This window comes from Phyllostomus hastatus, unplaced genomic scaffold, assembly GCF_019186645.2.
Source record: "Phyllostomus hastatus isolate PE091 unplaced genomic scaffold, TTU_PhHast_1.1 phas_scaffold_317, whole genome shotgun sequence".
Taxonomy (NCBI): domain Eukaryota; kingdom Metazoa; phylum Chordata; class Mammalia; order Chiroptera; family Phyllostomidae; genus Phyllostomus; species Phyllostomus hastatus.
Window position 1 is genome coordinate 13841706 of NW_025334023.1, and position 16311 is coordinate 13858016.

The 16311-nt window shown below is 44.2% G+C and overlaps 1 protein-coding gene across 2 annotated transcripts in view; it reads right to left on the reverse strand.

Moving 5' to 3' along the window:
- Positions 1 to 6787, reverse strand: part of ME3 (malic enzyme 3) — a 189120-nt gene extending 182333 nt beyond the window's left edge. Inside the window, exons 1-2 of one of the 2 annotated variants that reach the window (XM_045818138.1) lie at positions 6609 to 6787; positions 6045 to 6242 (exon numbers count right to left, since the gene is read on the reverse strand). In XM_045818138.1, coding sequence (XP_045674094.1) covers positions 6045 to 6227 — 183 coding nt within the window. In that variant the 5' untranslated portion in view covers positions 6228 to 6242; positions 6609 to 6787. Of the gene's footprint in view, positions 1 to 6044; positions 6243 to 6582 lie in introns of both variants that reach the window. The other variant, XM_045818137.1, reaches the window with a different exon arrangement.
- Between the last annotated feature and the right edge of the window lie 9524 nt (positions 6788 to 16311).

Here is a 16311-nt window from a genome sequence, read left to right on the forward strand (position 1 = left end):
TTGGATGTGAGTGGAAGTGATATTTGCAATGTCTACTTTGTGACCTTCACAGGTATTTCTCCCTTCCACTTGCTTTTGTAGGGAATTAACAGCAGAGGCTTGAGCAGCCACCTTGAACCATGAGATGTAAATGCACAGCGGGGAGAGCAAAGCAAAAAACCCAGCTGCATGCCAACCTGTAACTGTCTGCTCACACTTGTTTATAAGACAGAAATACGCTTCTGTCTTTTTGAGCCTCTGTGTTTGATGTTCACATTGTGACAGTTGCTGAACTTTAAGCCTAACTAACACAAATTATTTTAGCTGTTCCAAACACAAAGGCCTAACACCAAATGTTACCAATTCCATGAAGCCAGGACAATATTTGACAGAAAAAGATTTAAGTCCATCTGCCTCTGCTTGTTTGTTCTTAAAATATCTGAACAGTATTTGAGCTTCAATGCCTTGAGCCACTGCGTAAGAGGCTGAACTCTGGAGTGAACTGCTGGTTATGGAACTAATGTTTACTTAATAATCCATTGCTTCTCTTTTGAGCAGATGCTCAATTCAACACCACATCAGAAAGAGATCTTAAGAGGACATATTATGTTATCTGCCTTTGGGGCAAAAAACAGCATCACCCACATGTTTCTGATTCTCCGCACAACCCAGCCATCATGTCCTGATTGATCAATGAGTCAAGTGTGTGAAGACAGAGTCCTCCCACCAAAAGGAGGCAAGATTAAGTTCTAAGCTGGCACCGAACAAAAACATATACTTGAATAAAAGGCAAATCCTAGCTGTGTGGGACTCTAATAAATTACCACCAAATATACGAGGGATTGAGCTGAAACCTGTGTAGCCTCAGAGATACAGCCAACCCTGCAGTGCTGGCCACCAAGCCTTACACGGTCAGCGATCTAAACACATCAAGTCCACACAGGGAGGTGGTCACCCATGGTGCTTTGCAGTTTCTGGGGCTCCACTGCATGAAACGTGCGGGTCCTTAATCACAGTGACTTGACGAAGCACCCTCTTCATTCATGTTTTCCATGACTTATGAAGACCAAGAGATTTAAAAACTGCAAGCGAAGAGTCAGTGGAATGTCATGGCAAGAATTGTTATTGTGTGTGGGTCAAAGGGGAAGGCTGATGCACTCTGGGAAATCACACATTCCTTCAGTGAAATGCCCTGAAGTCTGGAAAGATGTGATTCAAGTAATTGTATTTACTTCAAATGGGCCGTTTGTAATCATTTCTCTAGGCAATGAGAGCATTAGGTTAACTGTCAAAGAGTGGCATTACGGTTAATAAAGTTCAGAGGAAAGGGGTCACAAACTGAGATCATTAAAGAGCAAATATTTGTTGAGCATCTCAAGTCAGACAAGACATTTTCTCTGTCCTTCAGATGCTCAGGGTCTGGTATGGAAGATGAACTAAACAGTCATTACAGCAGGGTGCTCAGGGCCAGAAGGAAACAAACACAAAGCGGAAAGACAAACAGTAGGGGACTCACATCTAACATGGGGAGTGGGGAACAGGACAGCCCTTCCCAAAAGAGGCTATGGGTAAACTGGGGCCAGAGGCATTTCGAGGGCTCACTTCCTGCAGTAATACAGTGGGGATGATACCAGCCTATAGAAATACCCCTATAAAGTGGGGTTGATAATTGCCTGTTTAACATAGGTAAGATATGGCTAATATCCTATAATATGTAATCAAAGATTTACTCTGTTGCTACAATCCATATGAACAATAGGTCATTACATACATTTTAGAAAAAAGGCAGAACATTAGTAAAAAAATGAAACAGCAGTTGATATATTGGTAAATTTGCATCATTCAGAGAATCGAGACTCCTGAAGGGAACTTGGAATCACCTAGTTTCAGTTCCATCATCAGGAACACGCCCCGTCAGCCCAGGCAGATGTGAACGAGGGTCCCCACTGCTCCCCGCTGGCCTTGGAGTCTGGAGGAGGCCGCTTCTGCCCACTCCTGCAGCCGCGACAATCTCTGTGGGGCCACGTGCCCTCCTCAGCCCACCTCTTCACTTGAAAACAAGATGTTGGATGGAAATAATATTTTTCAAAAACATTTTTATTATAATCCACGGTGAAAATCATCACTTCACCTGCTGATCGGGAACAATACTTGTTTTTATTAGCTTTAATACACTTACTAGTTTTTATTCTATCCAATCCATTTCTTTAAAATAAAAATGCTGGTTAGATCCACTAAATGAAGTTTACATCCCACAGTCTGTGGCTTGTAGTCTGAACAGTTCCAGGTGAGAGCCATGTCTAAGGGCCCCTTCAACTCCAGTTCTGGGAGTTGTCCACATGCTCATCTAATATTTAGCATTTCGCAGTTTTCATGATGATTCCACAGGGGCTATCGCCCATGATCCTTCCAGCGGCGGGATGACACAGGCTGAGGAGCTCAGGAGATGTGTCACAGATCACACGACAAGAGTATGACAAAACTGGGACCTGACTCTGTCATTGCACAACATCAGCCAGGTGTGGCCTGTTCAGTGGCTCTTCCTCTTTCAGAGAAGCCCACCTCCTGATGACCCTCTGCCCTCAAGCTTCAAATCAAATGTCTCTCCTGATCTATCAATGATGGTATATAGCCCTGACCAGTGTGGCTCAATGGGCTGGGCGTCATCCCATAAACCAAAAGGTTGTAGTTGGATCCCTGGTCAGAGCACATGCCTAGGTTGCAGGTTCGAACCTGTCTGGGATGCATATGAGGTGCAACTGATCGATGCATCTCTTTCATATCATTGTTTCTTTTTTTATTTTAATTTTTAAAGTATATATTTTATTCATCTTTCAAAATTTTTGTCAGGAATTTTGGAACAGATCTAGTTAATGGATGTGTTATTTATGCACAATAAATTGGAATGACCCTGGCATCTTATAAAGAGATAAGCTCCTTAAAATGGCTAAAACACAAGGCAAGTGGGAAAATTCCAGAATTGACTAGAGCACTTGAATCAGTCTTGGTCCCCCTGGATTACATTAAGACTTATATATCTTGTAAATCTGTACCTGAATAGCTTACACAATTATGCAGTAGCAGTAAAAAAATTGAAAATAGAAAAAATAGCCTTTTTCATCCTTATGATGAAATATATCTACCTAAAATGCACATTTGTCATCTTGTAGCACTTGCATTGAACAGAAGAAAGAATTATAAGACATATTGTCTAGTGTAAAATATGTCTAGATTCTTAAGTTTGATTTCCCTCCTTCTTTTGTTATAGGTTTTTTCATTCCAGCAAAAGGTACAAAAGAGAAAGAGATAAACTGTCAATTCACTTTACTCCATGCTCAATCTAGTAAAAAATACATATATATTTAAAGACCACAGAACTTCTTAGATAACATGGGGTTTTAAGTCATTGTTGCATTTCTTGTTCTCAGTGGCTGTGTGTGTATGAGGACACATCAATGTTTCTTTTCCTCTTTCTCTCTCTCCCTTCCCTTCTCTCTAAAGTCAATGAACATGCCTTCAGTGAGGATTTAAAAAGAAGTGGGATGCAAATCTAGTGAACACATTCTAAGAATGTAGTGTTAATTTTCACGTCCATACCCTTGCTAGATCCTTCAGGAACTACCCCTGCTGAACACAGATGCATGAAACCAGCCCCTGCCCTGGAGGAGTTCATAGTCTTGCAGAAAAAAATCCACCCACAGATCCACCCATTAATCACAGCGCCCTTTCAAAGCCACCCTTCTCTTGCTTTCTCAATGATAAACTCAGTTGTTCTGTTTAATTCAGCAAGTCTCTCCATATGGCTGGTGGTCAGCACCAAGGTTCAAGCCTTCCTTAGAGACTCAGCACTGGAGGTCAGCAGTACAGCAAGAGGGCAGCACTCTGGTGGGAGTGCAGGGCACTCATAGCTGCTCCATTGTTTTCCCTCTCTCCCGAGGGTGAATGGAGACACCACTGGGCTCTGCTGGCATCACCCTAGGTACCCTCCTCACTCCAGACTGTCATCAACTGACTTCAAGGATATACAGAAATTTATTAACATCATGAAAAGGTAAGTCCCCCTGGATTTATAGACAATGTCCCATTTATATTATTTAGAAGGAAAAAGGGATGAGGGCAAGAGTGCTTTTAGAGAGCCATAAGCCTAAGGCTAAAAAACAAAACAAAACAAAAAACAGGCACTTCAGACCTTTCTTTATTTTGTTTAACTCTTCACAAAACAGTAAGTGCTGATTGGTAATATGCCAGTACTTCTAAGGCAATTACTGTCAGAACAATTGCAGTCTATAGCGGGAATTTATTGTTTTGCCTTGCAGCGTCCATTCCTCCTTCCTCTGATGACAGCACAGTCTTACTGTAGGGGAACCACATCCCCTTTATTCTAAATCAGTTGGTGTGGGTGGCCCAACTTTAAATTCTATTTTTAACTCTGTGGTGGGCCCAGACTGGCTTAAGATAGGGTGCTTAGTTTGGGAATGGGAAGGGAATATAATCAGAGTCCATGAATCAGGATTATTTTTCTGAAGCTTCAGAGAAAATGTTTTTTCCATAAGAGCTACCGGGAGAAAGTGTCTGTCTGTCCCTGGGTGGTATGGAATAGGAGATGTGGGACTATGGCAGCACTGAGGTGACAGATGCCACTGGATAGGGCCTGAGGATGAAGCTGTAGAAGCAGAACAGAGTGCCAAAGAAAACCTTTATCCTTAGGGATGCCATCTGTACTGATGGATCAAGCCTTGCCTGCAACCCCGTTCTAAATATTTTTAGTTAAAAGGCACATTTTGTTTGCTTAAGCTAATTTATTTACTAACGCTTGCTACCAAAGTAATTCAAATTCATAAAACACTTTAAATATTCCCAACTAGGAATATGCAAAGGATGCAGGGTTTTTTGGGGAGAAGGCAGGGGGATAGTATGATAGGTAGAGTTTAGAAGAAAGACTTTTTCTTATCTTCTATTAAATCTGTAGGAAACAATCACAATACTTAGCATCTACATAACTGCTCCTATTTCTGAAAAACACCTTTTCCGCACACATTTCCTCACTTGAATTTCACAATCCTGAGGCAAAGAAGTTATTAAAATTTTTATTTTACAGTAATTACTTACTTATCAGGGGCTTTATCTAATTTAAAATATTATATCAAATTCAGCAATTCATTTGATTGTCACAATAACCAAAGGAGCTAGAAATGGTGGGTCTGTCATAACATCCCATTCAGGAAGGAGAAAACTGAACCTCAGACAAATTTAATTTGAGAAGGTGTAGGGTGACAGGCATCAGAATCCAGGCCTCTTGCTTCCTGGGTTTTAATACTGTTCTGTTTTCCTCAGCTCAATCCTTTGAACAAGTGATACTGAACTCTATTCCCAGAAACAAATGTGTGTGCCTTTAAGCACCACATTAGCAGTCGGCTGAACTTGACCAAAGCACTAGAGATCCAAATCTGGATTCCAGTTGCTGGGCTGCCAGAACTAACTAGTTGGTGACCTTGGGCAAGTCCTGTTTGTCTTATTTTCTCATCTGTAAAAGGAGAGGTTTGACTTAGAATCTCTGATGCCCCTTTAAAGTTTAAAGATTCTATAGTTCTAGACTTTGCTGTTCCTGCTTTCATATTAATCTTTTTCTCAGAATAATAACTTCAGCTGACATTTGTTCTCACTAGGTGCCAGGTACACTGTGCAAAGAACTCTACCTCCATTTTCTCTTTAAATCCCACGACAATCCTGAAACAATTGTCTCTCTTATGTAGATAAGGAAACTTGTAGTTACAGGGTAGAGGAACTACCCAAGATCAACAAATTAGTACCTATCAAGGGGAGATCTGACTGACATCAGGTCGGACTGGTCACGAGCACTTTAACCCAGTATATATCGTGTTCCTTTCTAAGCAGAAGGGGGTTGGAGGATAGGGGTGGGAGCCAAGCCTAGTTAACTCAAGCCCCTGCAAAGCAAAAATGGAAAATCGCTGGAAGGGCGCCTGGGAAGATCCCAGGAGGCGGGGCGCCGCCCTCTGCCGCCACGGGATCCCGGCTTGTGCCATCCTACCTTCGAGGACCGTTACCTTGTTGAGATGCGGGTTCCTGGTGACATCGTATCCTCTCTTCTTCAGGGGCACAGGGCGCACCGGGCCGGGCTTGGAGTGGCTGCATCGGGCAGGTGCGGAGGGCGCCCAACGTGGGATGGTGCCGCAGGCCCGGCGGGGAAGGATAGCCAGCTTCGGGCCCGTGCCCAGTGCGGCGCCCATGGTCCTTGAGCAGACCTGGCACCGGGGAGAAACCAAGGTCAGGGGCGCTTTCCGGCCAGGCAGGCCCTACGCGCGCTGCAGGGTTCCGTGCCTGAACCCGGGACCAGTCCTTCGGAACAGGGCCAGGGGTTCGGGAAGGGTTCAAGGCGCCAGCCCCGCCCCTCCTCGGCGTCCACCTGCGCGGCTCTCAGGGCTTGCGGTGCGCAGGCCTCGCAGAGCTCCGGGCAAAGCGAAAGCCAGCCCAGGAAGCAGATTCAGTGCAGGTGACAGCCGCGTCACCCCCGCCCTCATCCCCGGGAAGAAGCGACTGCGCAGCAAGGGATCCCTGAACATGCAATCCAGCTCGATGGCTTGCCTCGATCCCCTCCTTCTCCAGCGCACCTGCACGGCCCCCCAAGCTGAGGAATTCGCTGCCCCGCTGCGGGGCAGGCGGGGCGAGGCGCTGCGGGCCCTTGCTTCCCTCCTGCTAATGGCTGGACCGCGCCCGCGACTGCGACAGGGTGAGGATGGTGCAATCTAGAAAGTGAGGTCCCCGAAATTTTTGTTCTCAGTGCGGCGCTTCCCCTGGGAATGCACGTGGGCTCCTCGTACCCGTGTGTGCATACATCCCCAGAGAAGAAATGAAGCTCAGAACGCCGCCCCCCTCAGCCACTCGGTCTTAAGCTGAACGCCTGGGGGACCAACATACCTTCTGACGCTTCCACTATTTGGGGAAGGCACTGGCCCGGGGATTCGGAATAGAAATCCTCAGACCCCCAGCGCTCAGCATTGCATTGTGCCATCCAGTACAACAGCCATTAGCCACACATGACTCTAAAAATTTATGTGGAATAAAATTAAAAATCCAGTTCCTCAGTCGCACTAGCCACGTTTCACATGCCCAAGAACCACTTGCACACAGTGGCTATGGGATTGGAGAGCACAGGTATGGAACAGCCTATCTTTGCTGAAAGTGCTATAGGACCGCGCTGTCTGATACAGGGCCTACAGCTGCTAAGAGGCTCCTAGGGACCCCGTGGAGCTTGCCATGGGTCGTTGAGGTCAGACAGGGACCTTGTGTCCATCTAGTCCTGAATCTAATTTTTTAAAAGATTTTATTTATTTATTTTTAGAGAGGGAAGGGAAGGAGAAAGAGGGAGAGAGAGAAACATCAATGTGCGGTTGCTGGGGGCCATGGCCTGCAACCCAGGCATGTACCCTGACTGGAAATCGAACCTGGGACACTTTGGTTCATAGTCGGTGCTCAATCCACTGAGCTATGCCAGCCAGGACTCCTGAATCTAATTTTACACTTTGTACACACCATGGCCAGACGATTTATTTTAAAGCAAACATTCCATTGTGTGTGGAATAAAATTCACTAGTTTTTGGTGCCAACAAGTTATCCCATACCATGGCTCCTGACAGCTTTTGAGGTTCATTTCACTCCACTCTTCTCATTGAGTTTTAGCCACACTTGCTCCTTCCTGTGTTTCCACCCACTGAGGCTCCTCCCCACTCAGGGCCTTCGCCCTTGCTATTGCCTCTACGTGGAATGCTCATTGTCTCAGATCTCTACTAAGTTGTCAACTCAAAGGCCTTTCTTCCACTTCATCCAGTGTTGGCCTCCATTAGGGACTATATAGTGAAGGGTTTTTTTCCCCTTCAAAGAACTTAGCACATCCAGTATTAACTCATTTTTCTAATGGTTTATTGTCTGTTTCTCCCTAGAATGTGAGCTTCATGAGAAAAGGCTCTTTGCTTGTAAACCCCTGTACCCTCATTGCCCAGCTCAGTGTCTGGTATATAGTTGCACAATAATAGTTGTTGGGTGAATTAAGGGAAGTGACAGCCACTTTCACAGGGCATGTAAATCCTCAAACAGTAACAGACAGATGGCATCATTCCCTACTGACTTCTCTTCGAACTGCCCGGTGCAAGCAGCCTTCAGGGTGTGCTCTCTGGCCCTGGTCTAAGTACAAAGCAGATGCCACAGTGCTCGGGACTGCCCCTGCCTGGGGCCCGGAGCCCCTCCTCTCCCTCAGGAGGGGTGGCCTCCTCCTACAGTCTCTCCCCTTTCCAGTCCAGTTTTCAAGTTGCAGCTCTAATGATCTATATAAAATAGTGCTTTCCAAAACAGAATCAAAATTACCTAGTGGGGGGATGGGGTGAGGCTAAATACAGATTTCTAGGTCTTTCCATGGAGATTCTAACTCAGTAGGGTTTAAATGCCTAGGTGAGGTTTACTCTTGGACTGTATGGTTACATAAGCCCTTAAATGATCTTTTTTTCTTAAACCAGTTTGAGTCCAATTTTTGGTTGCTTATAATCAAGGATATTAACTAATACTTTGCTCTCAACACTATTTTTACATTTGCACATTTCCTACCAGTTGACAAACATCCTGAGTATAGAGATTCTGTGTGTGTGTGTGTGTGTGTGTGTGTGTGTGTCCCAGCTTTGGTACCTGGCACAGAGCAAATTGTCAAGAACTCTTTGTTGAGTCTGCCTTGGCTCAATACAATGACCTCTCTCTCACCTGGAGGACATTTAATAGGTAACCTAAGTCATTTAAAATTCAGCTAGAAACCAGGATGTAAACAACAAAATTTCCCAAACAAACCAATATAATTTTTATACCATCTATTCACTAAAGCACATACAGTTTACATATAAGTCTCTTGCATGTCCCCACCTGTTGCCTGCATCCTCACCTTTGGCCACAGTAAAGGAAAGGTGCTAAAGGCAGTTCAGGTGCAACTGCAGAAGGCAGGAGCAAGAGGCGGTGACTGCTCTGCTCTACAGAGCTGTCCAGTGGCCCAGGTTCTTTCTCCAGGCTGTTGTCCTCCACTTCACAGAAGCACTAATAGCAAGCACATCAGCATCCCAGCCACTGGGAAATGGAAAAGTGGAAGGGGAGGGCAAGCAACTCTCCATTAGGGAAGTGATGTGGAAGTAGCACACATTCTTACTTCTACTCACATTCTGTTGGTGAAAACTAATTCACGTGGTCACATCAAGCTACAAGGGAGCCTGGGCAATATTGTCTCCAGAAGAAAAGGCATGCATGTCCTTTACTAAAGCTCAGAGGAGGAGCCTGCTACTAAAAAGAAGAAGAGAATGGTTCCTGGGGACTAGTAACTACAAGTCTAGATAGAATGTTCATTTTATATTAAAGTGCTTGGCATGAAGTGAAGGCTCAGAAACTCTTAACTATTATTATTGGCACGTGTGGTTTTTCTCTGGTTTCAGTGCAACTTCCTTACTTTTAGAGCAGAACTTAGGATTACAGAGAGCAGGTTCAGAGCCATGAAAGTGTTCCAGAACTTTTTCCAACTCCAGACAACTTTAATTTGCTTAGCTAGTCAGCCCTGTGGTCTGGTCCCGCACTAGGTACAGCTAATGAGTCTCTGTAATTCTCTTGGCCCCTCTTCCTTCACGTCCCACTTACTGACTCTCCCACCGTAGTAAAAAATACTGCTTCTTGGGGTGGCAGGAAAGGAATCCCATTGCCTTCTCCTTTGGTGGGAGCTTCCAGATTTCTGGTCCAATGGGTACCTTTGCTTTTCGATTACAGAGATTTGCATATCTATCTGTTGCCCTGCTAGATGGAGCCCCTTGGGGACTAAAACTAGCATTTACAAGTCAATGCATCTCCAGTACCTGGGACAGTGCCAGGGACCAGGAATACACTCATTTTGTTGAATTAAATAAAATGGATAGGAATCAAATTTGAGGATAACCTTCCAAGGGTGGACTTACTTGAAACCAAATTCAGTACTTTGTTAAAAGGGTATCAAAAGAGCTTCAAGTTAGAGTTTTAGTTGTCAGCCATCTTCAAACAAGACTATTTGTTTTCTGAAAGCATATTTTAATGTCCATACATATGGGTTAAGAAAATGGAGATGTATTAAAAATTTATTATTTTTGGCTAATCCTATTGCTTTATAAATGTATAATATTATACACAATGTTTATATGCATGACTGCCCTAAAATAACTCTTTAATTCACATTGCTGCTAGTAATATTTGGAGACACTTATATCTGTTATTTGTCTACACCAAAGGCAAGTGGTAAGGAACGTTTATTTCCTCTGTGTCCATGTGCTCACACTGGGAACCCTGCACTCTGGCCTTTGCTCACAGTGTTTCCTCTGCTCCCAGCTCCTGCCTGTTGAAGCTCTGTGCTTCCTTCACAGCTCCACTCAAACACCACATCTTCCAGCAAGTCTTTCCAGATTCCCTCGCCTGCCCTCCCTCCCACATGCTCCCAGACTCTGTGATTTGTTCCTCCCCTATTGCATTTTTACAGTCTGTCTCTCTGTGCAGTGATTTATTTACATGCCTGTTTTCCTGGAGCCTCAAAGGGGCTCTCAGAGGTTAAAACAACAGCTCTGGACTCAGATAGTCACGACTTCACCAGTGATGAGCTTGTGTGACCTTGGACATTTTATGTGACCTCTTGAAGTCCCATTATCTTCATTGGTAGAACTGAGATTCCCATTTACTTCCCACATGGGTTCTTGGTGGATTAATGTGTTTATTTGTTTTTAAAAAGTTCATTATAATGCACTTACCACATGCTAGGCATTATTCTAGAGTGTTATAAATATTAGCTCATTTAATCTCATAACACTTTTATGAAATACTGAGCTGGTTGTTAGGCTATTTCTCTCAGTTCCAGATACACTTTGCTAGACTCTGGTGTATGGCTGGAGCTTGGACTCTGCACACCAGCTCTTTGGCAGCTGGTTTCCAGTTAATTTCTGCTAATAGGGGGTGCCCGAGGGAGATTGAGGCCTGGAAAGGGGAGATTCCTTTTTATTTGCTTGATATTATTTCCTTTCTGTATTCCCCTGAACCCAGCCACAGCCCTTCACTCACCATCAGCCATTGGTTCCAGCTTTCTCCACATTCTAGAACCAGCCTCACCAGGCTCCACAAACTTAGCAGTGGGTCTCTTCCTCCACGTGTCCTGCGTCTGATGGTCCCAGCCTCTTCCCTTTGTTCTTCCAGCCTTAGAGGTGGGCACTGCTTCCTACGGTTACTATCTGTGGTTGCCTCAGCCTTCTCTTCCCATTCAGCCCCTCACAAAACCAGTTCTTGTTATTAAATTATTTTTGTTGAAATATACCTAATGCAGTCTGGTTTTCTTAACTGGACCCAACCTGATATAGGTTGGTACTATTATTATCCCTATTATAGAAATAAGAAACAAAACTTGGAGAAGTCAAAAAACTCATCTGAAGTGGGCTGGGATTTAAACCCAGGCTCTGGAGATGATATAGTCATCAGGACACTGAGGGCTTGCATCTGGGAAGTCCTTAGCCAGGCCTGGTGCAAGGTGAGCCACAAATATACAGTGGTTATCTGATCTTCAATCACCATCCTCATTGCAACTCCTCAGCCTTGCATCCTACATGGCACCTAGCACAGGGGTATGCGCAATAAATGCCTCTGAACTGAGTTGGATTCACCTGAATAGGGAAGGACAAAGTGGCCCCGAGGGACCTGAGTAAGAAAAGTATGTGGAGGAGTCACTGGAGCCACAGAGCCGCTGCACTGGATCCCTTTGACCCCCTTCCTTCAGAGCTCTTTCCGAGACAACAGGTTTTCCATCTCTTTATATCCCTTGTCCCACTTCCCTGCCACCCTCCTCACCCAGTTAAGTGGGAATAGACAGTTCTCTGGCATTCTGAAAATGCCACAAGGAAAAATGAAGCAGTCATTTTGTTGGGCAGCAGAAAAAAATCATGTTTCTTATTTTACTATTGCACAGCATTCTACTTATCTATTCTTCTGTTGTGTTGCCATAGTTTTATACTCAATTTAAACAAGAAAAGCATATCTTTGAAGTAACCACATTTCTAATAGACTCAGTTATCCCTGCATAGTCTTGTCACAAAAACGCTTTGAAATCTTTGTTTATAAACTCATTCAGTCCTCTGCTCAAGTAGTTGTTTTACCAAACGTAATTGCTTCCAGAAAGAAGAATACAAGGTATTGCATTACTCTCTCATCAGACTCCCTGCCTGATTCTCATTTAGATTTGCACTAACCCTCAACAGGCCGGCCTCCTGGCATGGCCTGTGAGCCAGCCCTTATTTTCATAGCTGGCTTAGGCACCAATAATTTATAATCCGTTTCATACATGCCCCCACTTCCACCCTGCAACAGGAATTCCAAGAAGACAATGTCCTTGATCAGAGTGACCAGGAAGAAAATGAATAACCAGCTCTTCTTGTGTATTTTCTAGGCCTCCGGATTTCCCAGAGGTTATTATTTTTTTAAGTCTATTTTCTGCCCCTCTTGAAGCACTCAGTTCTCTGACAGCCATCAATCCATCCTCCATTCTGCTCGTGCCCCCCCCACCTCCACCCTCCTCACACAAAAGTTAGACAAAAAGGCAACTGTTAGAAAAAAGGCAAGATGTGGAAACAGAAATCCATGGCAGCAGCTGCTGAGCTAAGCAGCTGATAAGGGGGAACAAATCTGTGCCCTGGGCATTGTTTGGAGGTCAGGGTGGGTGGCTCTGTGGGGAAGGGGAGGGCTTTTTGTCTGCAGTGTGACTTGCCCATCTGGCCCATTCAGCATCGCCCCCCCCGCCCCCCCCCCAGCCCCCGAAACCCTCCCTCAGGTCCTGACCCTTGCCTCTCTAGCTCCTTCCCTCCTTGGGCTCCAAGGTTGTTCAACTGTAATGAGCATATCCTCTCACTTCCTCATTGATTTTGCAGCAGTCCTGATGCATCTCCGAGGTGGAGAAAAAAAAGGTTTTCCCTGCTGACACTCTTACTTCTCAGTGGAACAAAAATCCTCAGCTTTCTGGAGAAATCCTGAAGCTCTCAGGAGAGCTTGGGTTATCTTTCTTCCTGGTGTTTTAAAAGTATTTTTCCATATGCATAATTGGTGAGATTGACAGGCTATTCCTAGTGAACCTGGGTTCTCTGCAGCTCTTTATTACTTCAATTCGTTTTTCCCCCTCCTCACAAGATTTAACAACTCAGCTCCTCCCCTCAGCTCATATTCAACCTCAAATCCTGCTGCCCCATTCACTGAGCCTTCCCCCAAAGAGATGTAATTTGTACCCTTTGTGGATTCACAGGTTGGAGCTTCAGCTTGTAGTGTTTTATTGCACTGGATGTTATCTGTCATCAGGCAGCCCACGGAGTAAGCATTCACTGGGCTGGGAAACTCAGGTGTTTCTCCCTCCAGGTCCTACCGACCCTCTATGCAGGCCCCTTGTTATCAGGAATATGCTGGGTCCTCAGGGCAGGTGCATTTAGTTTTTAGCTTAGCTTCATTTCAAATCCCAACCACCAGCTCACAAAGGGTAGAAGTGGAGACCAAATAAGCAGCATCTAAGTGATACAGAGTAGAGAGACACTTTTTGCTCTTCAGGCATATATCTTTTTTTTTCTTTACAGACATGAATCAGCATGTTATTTAACACTTAGTACTACTTAGTTCACAAAGTGGTTGTGAGGATTAAATACCAGGTGCATAGCAAATCTTCAATAAATAGTAATGATTACCATTTCAATATTTCCTCTATATTCCTACCGAACAATTCTGGGTGCAAAATAATTGCTGACTAAACAATGGTTAAATTGCACTTAACTGAATTTTCAAAGGTCTGGCTTTCAGAGTGTCAGTGGGAAATGCTAGTATAACCCCAAGGCGGCCCATGGTAGAGGCTGAACGTTTGGAGAACTTTAACTATATATTAATTACCATAGAACACACATACATGCACCTGCACCTGCACAGTATGAATGTTTTAGATAGTATGTCAGGCTGTATTAAAACAGGAGCTGTGTGAATGTCCCTAGGGTGTGCCCCCATCCCCATCTCATGTTGCTGGTAAGTATACCACTGGCTTTTGGTTTGCTAGATCTATTTTCCTCCACCTAGCAAATGCCGGGACCTCAGCTCACCCTACCTTTGTGCATATGTAGGAGTCTGCCTGGCAGAGAGTCAGGTTTTATAATCTGAGCTTCACCCTCGGTTCCTCTACTCCCTTCTGCTCATTGGGGCTGTGGCCACCTGTTCCAGTCCCCAGCTTGGCTGAAACTCTGCTACCATTCCCACTTAGTGGCACTAATCACTGTCACTTCTGAAGCCCACAGGGTAGCTGCTTTCTCAGCCAGTGCTGCTTGAAACCCTTTGCTATTTCTATGGGGTTGGCAAAAAGTTCATTAGTTGTTTTTGCTGTAAGATAGCTCTAGTAGCACTTAGTTGTGTTTAAGTTCATTTGAAACAATTTTGTTAGATTGTGTTGTGAGAGCTGTCATATCAGTGTGTATTAAAATAACATCAAAATTGGTGAATTTTTGTGTAGCCATTTTAATATTGAAGATGGAAGAAAATATGCAACATTTTTGGCATATTATGCTTTATTATTTCAAGAATGGTAAAAATGCAACTGAAATGCCAAAAAAAAATGTGTGCAGTGTATGAAGAAGGTGCTGTGACTGATCAAATGTGTCAGAAGTGGTTTGTGAAGTTTCATGCTGGAGATTTCTCATTGGATGCTGCTCCATGGTTGGGTAGACCAGTTAAAGTTCATAGAGATCAAATCAAGACATTAATTGAGAACAAGCAACACTATATATACCACAGAGGAGATAGCCTGACATACTCAAAAATATCCAAATCAATAAAGTTATTGGTGAAATGAAGGATATGTCTTTTATTTTACAGAAAAAAAACACATATGGACCTTTTAGACAACCCAGTGCCTATCTCTGCATTGCTGTGGTTCCCACTTTCTCTCTCCTACTGGAGACTCTGAAATCAAGCTCTCTTGGTGGCAGCAGAGGAAGGTAGAGATGAGGGTCTAGGATTCCTCTCAACATGGTTCTTTCAAATTTACCACCCCTGTGGAAGAGGGCAGGTCCCCAGCAGAATGGCATGGGCCTATACAGATTCAGTTATTATGCATCTCCCCTTCTCAGAGCAAACATGTTCCTAGGGGCAAGTGGGGCCAAGGTGGATTCCAGGACAACCTCATACTGTTCTCTGAAGCTCTGCTTTCTCCTGTCCCATCCTCTAATTCTAGCCTATCCTGCAGACATTCCTTGTCTAATATTGCTTTTCTGGAGGAGAAGCATTTTCCCTTGACCTTCAGTAGGCTCCCAGGCTTAACAGGTATATATATTAGTTGGTGGTAGTTAAGCTCAAGTGCCTCTTCATGAGGCTCCAAGGCCACATGCAGATCAGTGATGTGCCCAGACAGTGATTTAAATGTCCTGAGCATCTTATGATATTTAAACCATTTGTCTGTTTAGAGCACACATAGGACCTCCAGTAGAAGCCATGTAGTTCAACCAACATGTCCAAATCTGAGCTCTTACTCGGTCGAAATGCCCTGACATAGATCTTCAAAAACCTTTGCTTGAACAAGATGTGTATGACAGAAGTGAAGGGAGGATGGGAATTTCTCACAAATCTGGAACAGTATTGAAGTTGATTTGGGAGTTTTCTGAACCTCCTGGTAAATACAGAGTACATGAAATTACATAATTCTATTGCTGGAAGGGACCTTAGAGATTAACTAGTTTTATAATAAATTAGTGATAATGCCAAGAATTGAAACTGTGCTCCCTGAAGACACTCATCCCTACAGTGGTGGGATTTCTTTCTTTCTTTTCTTTTTAAGATTTTATTTATTTATTTTTAGAGAGGGGAAGGGAGGGAGGAAGACAGGGAGAGAAACATCAATGTGTGGTTGCCTCTCATGTGCCCCCTACTGGGGACCTGGCCTGCAACCCAGGCATGTGCCCTGACTGGGAATTGAACTGGCAACCCTTTGGTTCTCAGACTGGCGCTCAGTCCACTGGGCCACACCAGCCAGGGCTAGTAGTGGGATTTCTAATGAAATGAAGGAAAATTTCTCCTTTGAGGAAGAAAGCCGTTCCTTATAATCAAATAACAATAATCACAATCAGCGGCCTTATATTTTTCCTCTCTTACACTCCAGCTTTTATAAAATCTCATGTTACAGAAAGACATTTTCTCCTTTATAAGAAGAAAGTGAGAGACTGCACTGATAGATAACCCACATGCTTAGCACTAGAGCCAGCTAGCATAGAGAGAAAATACATG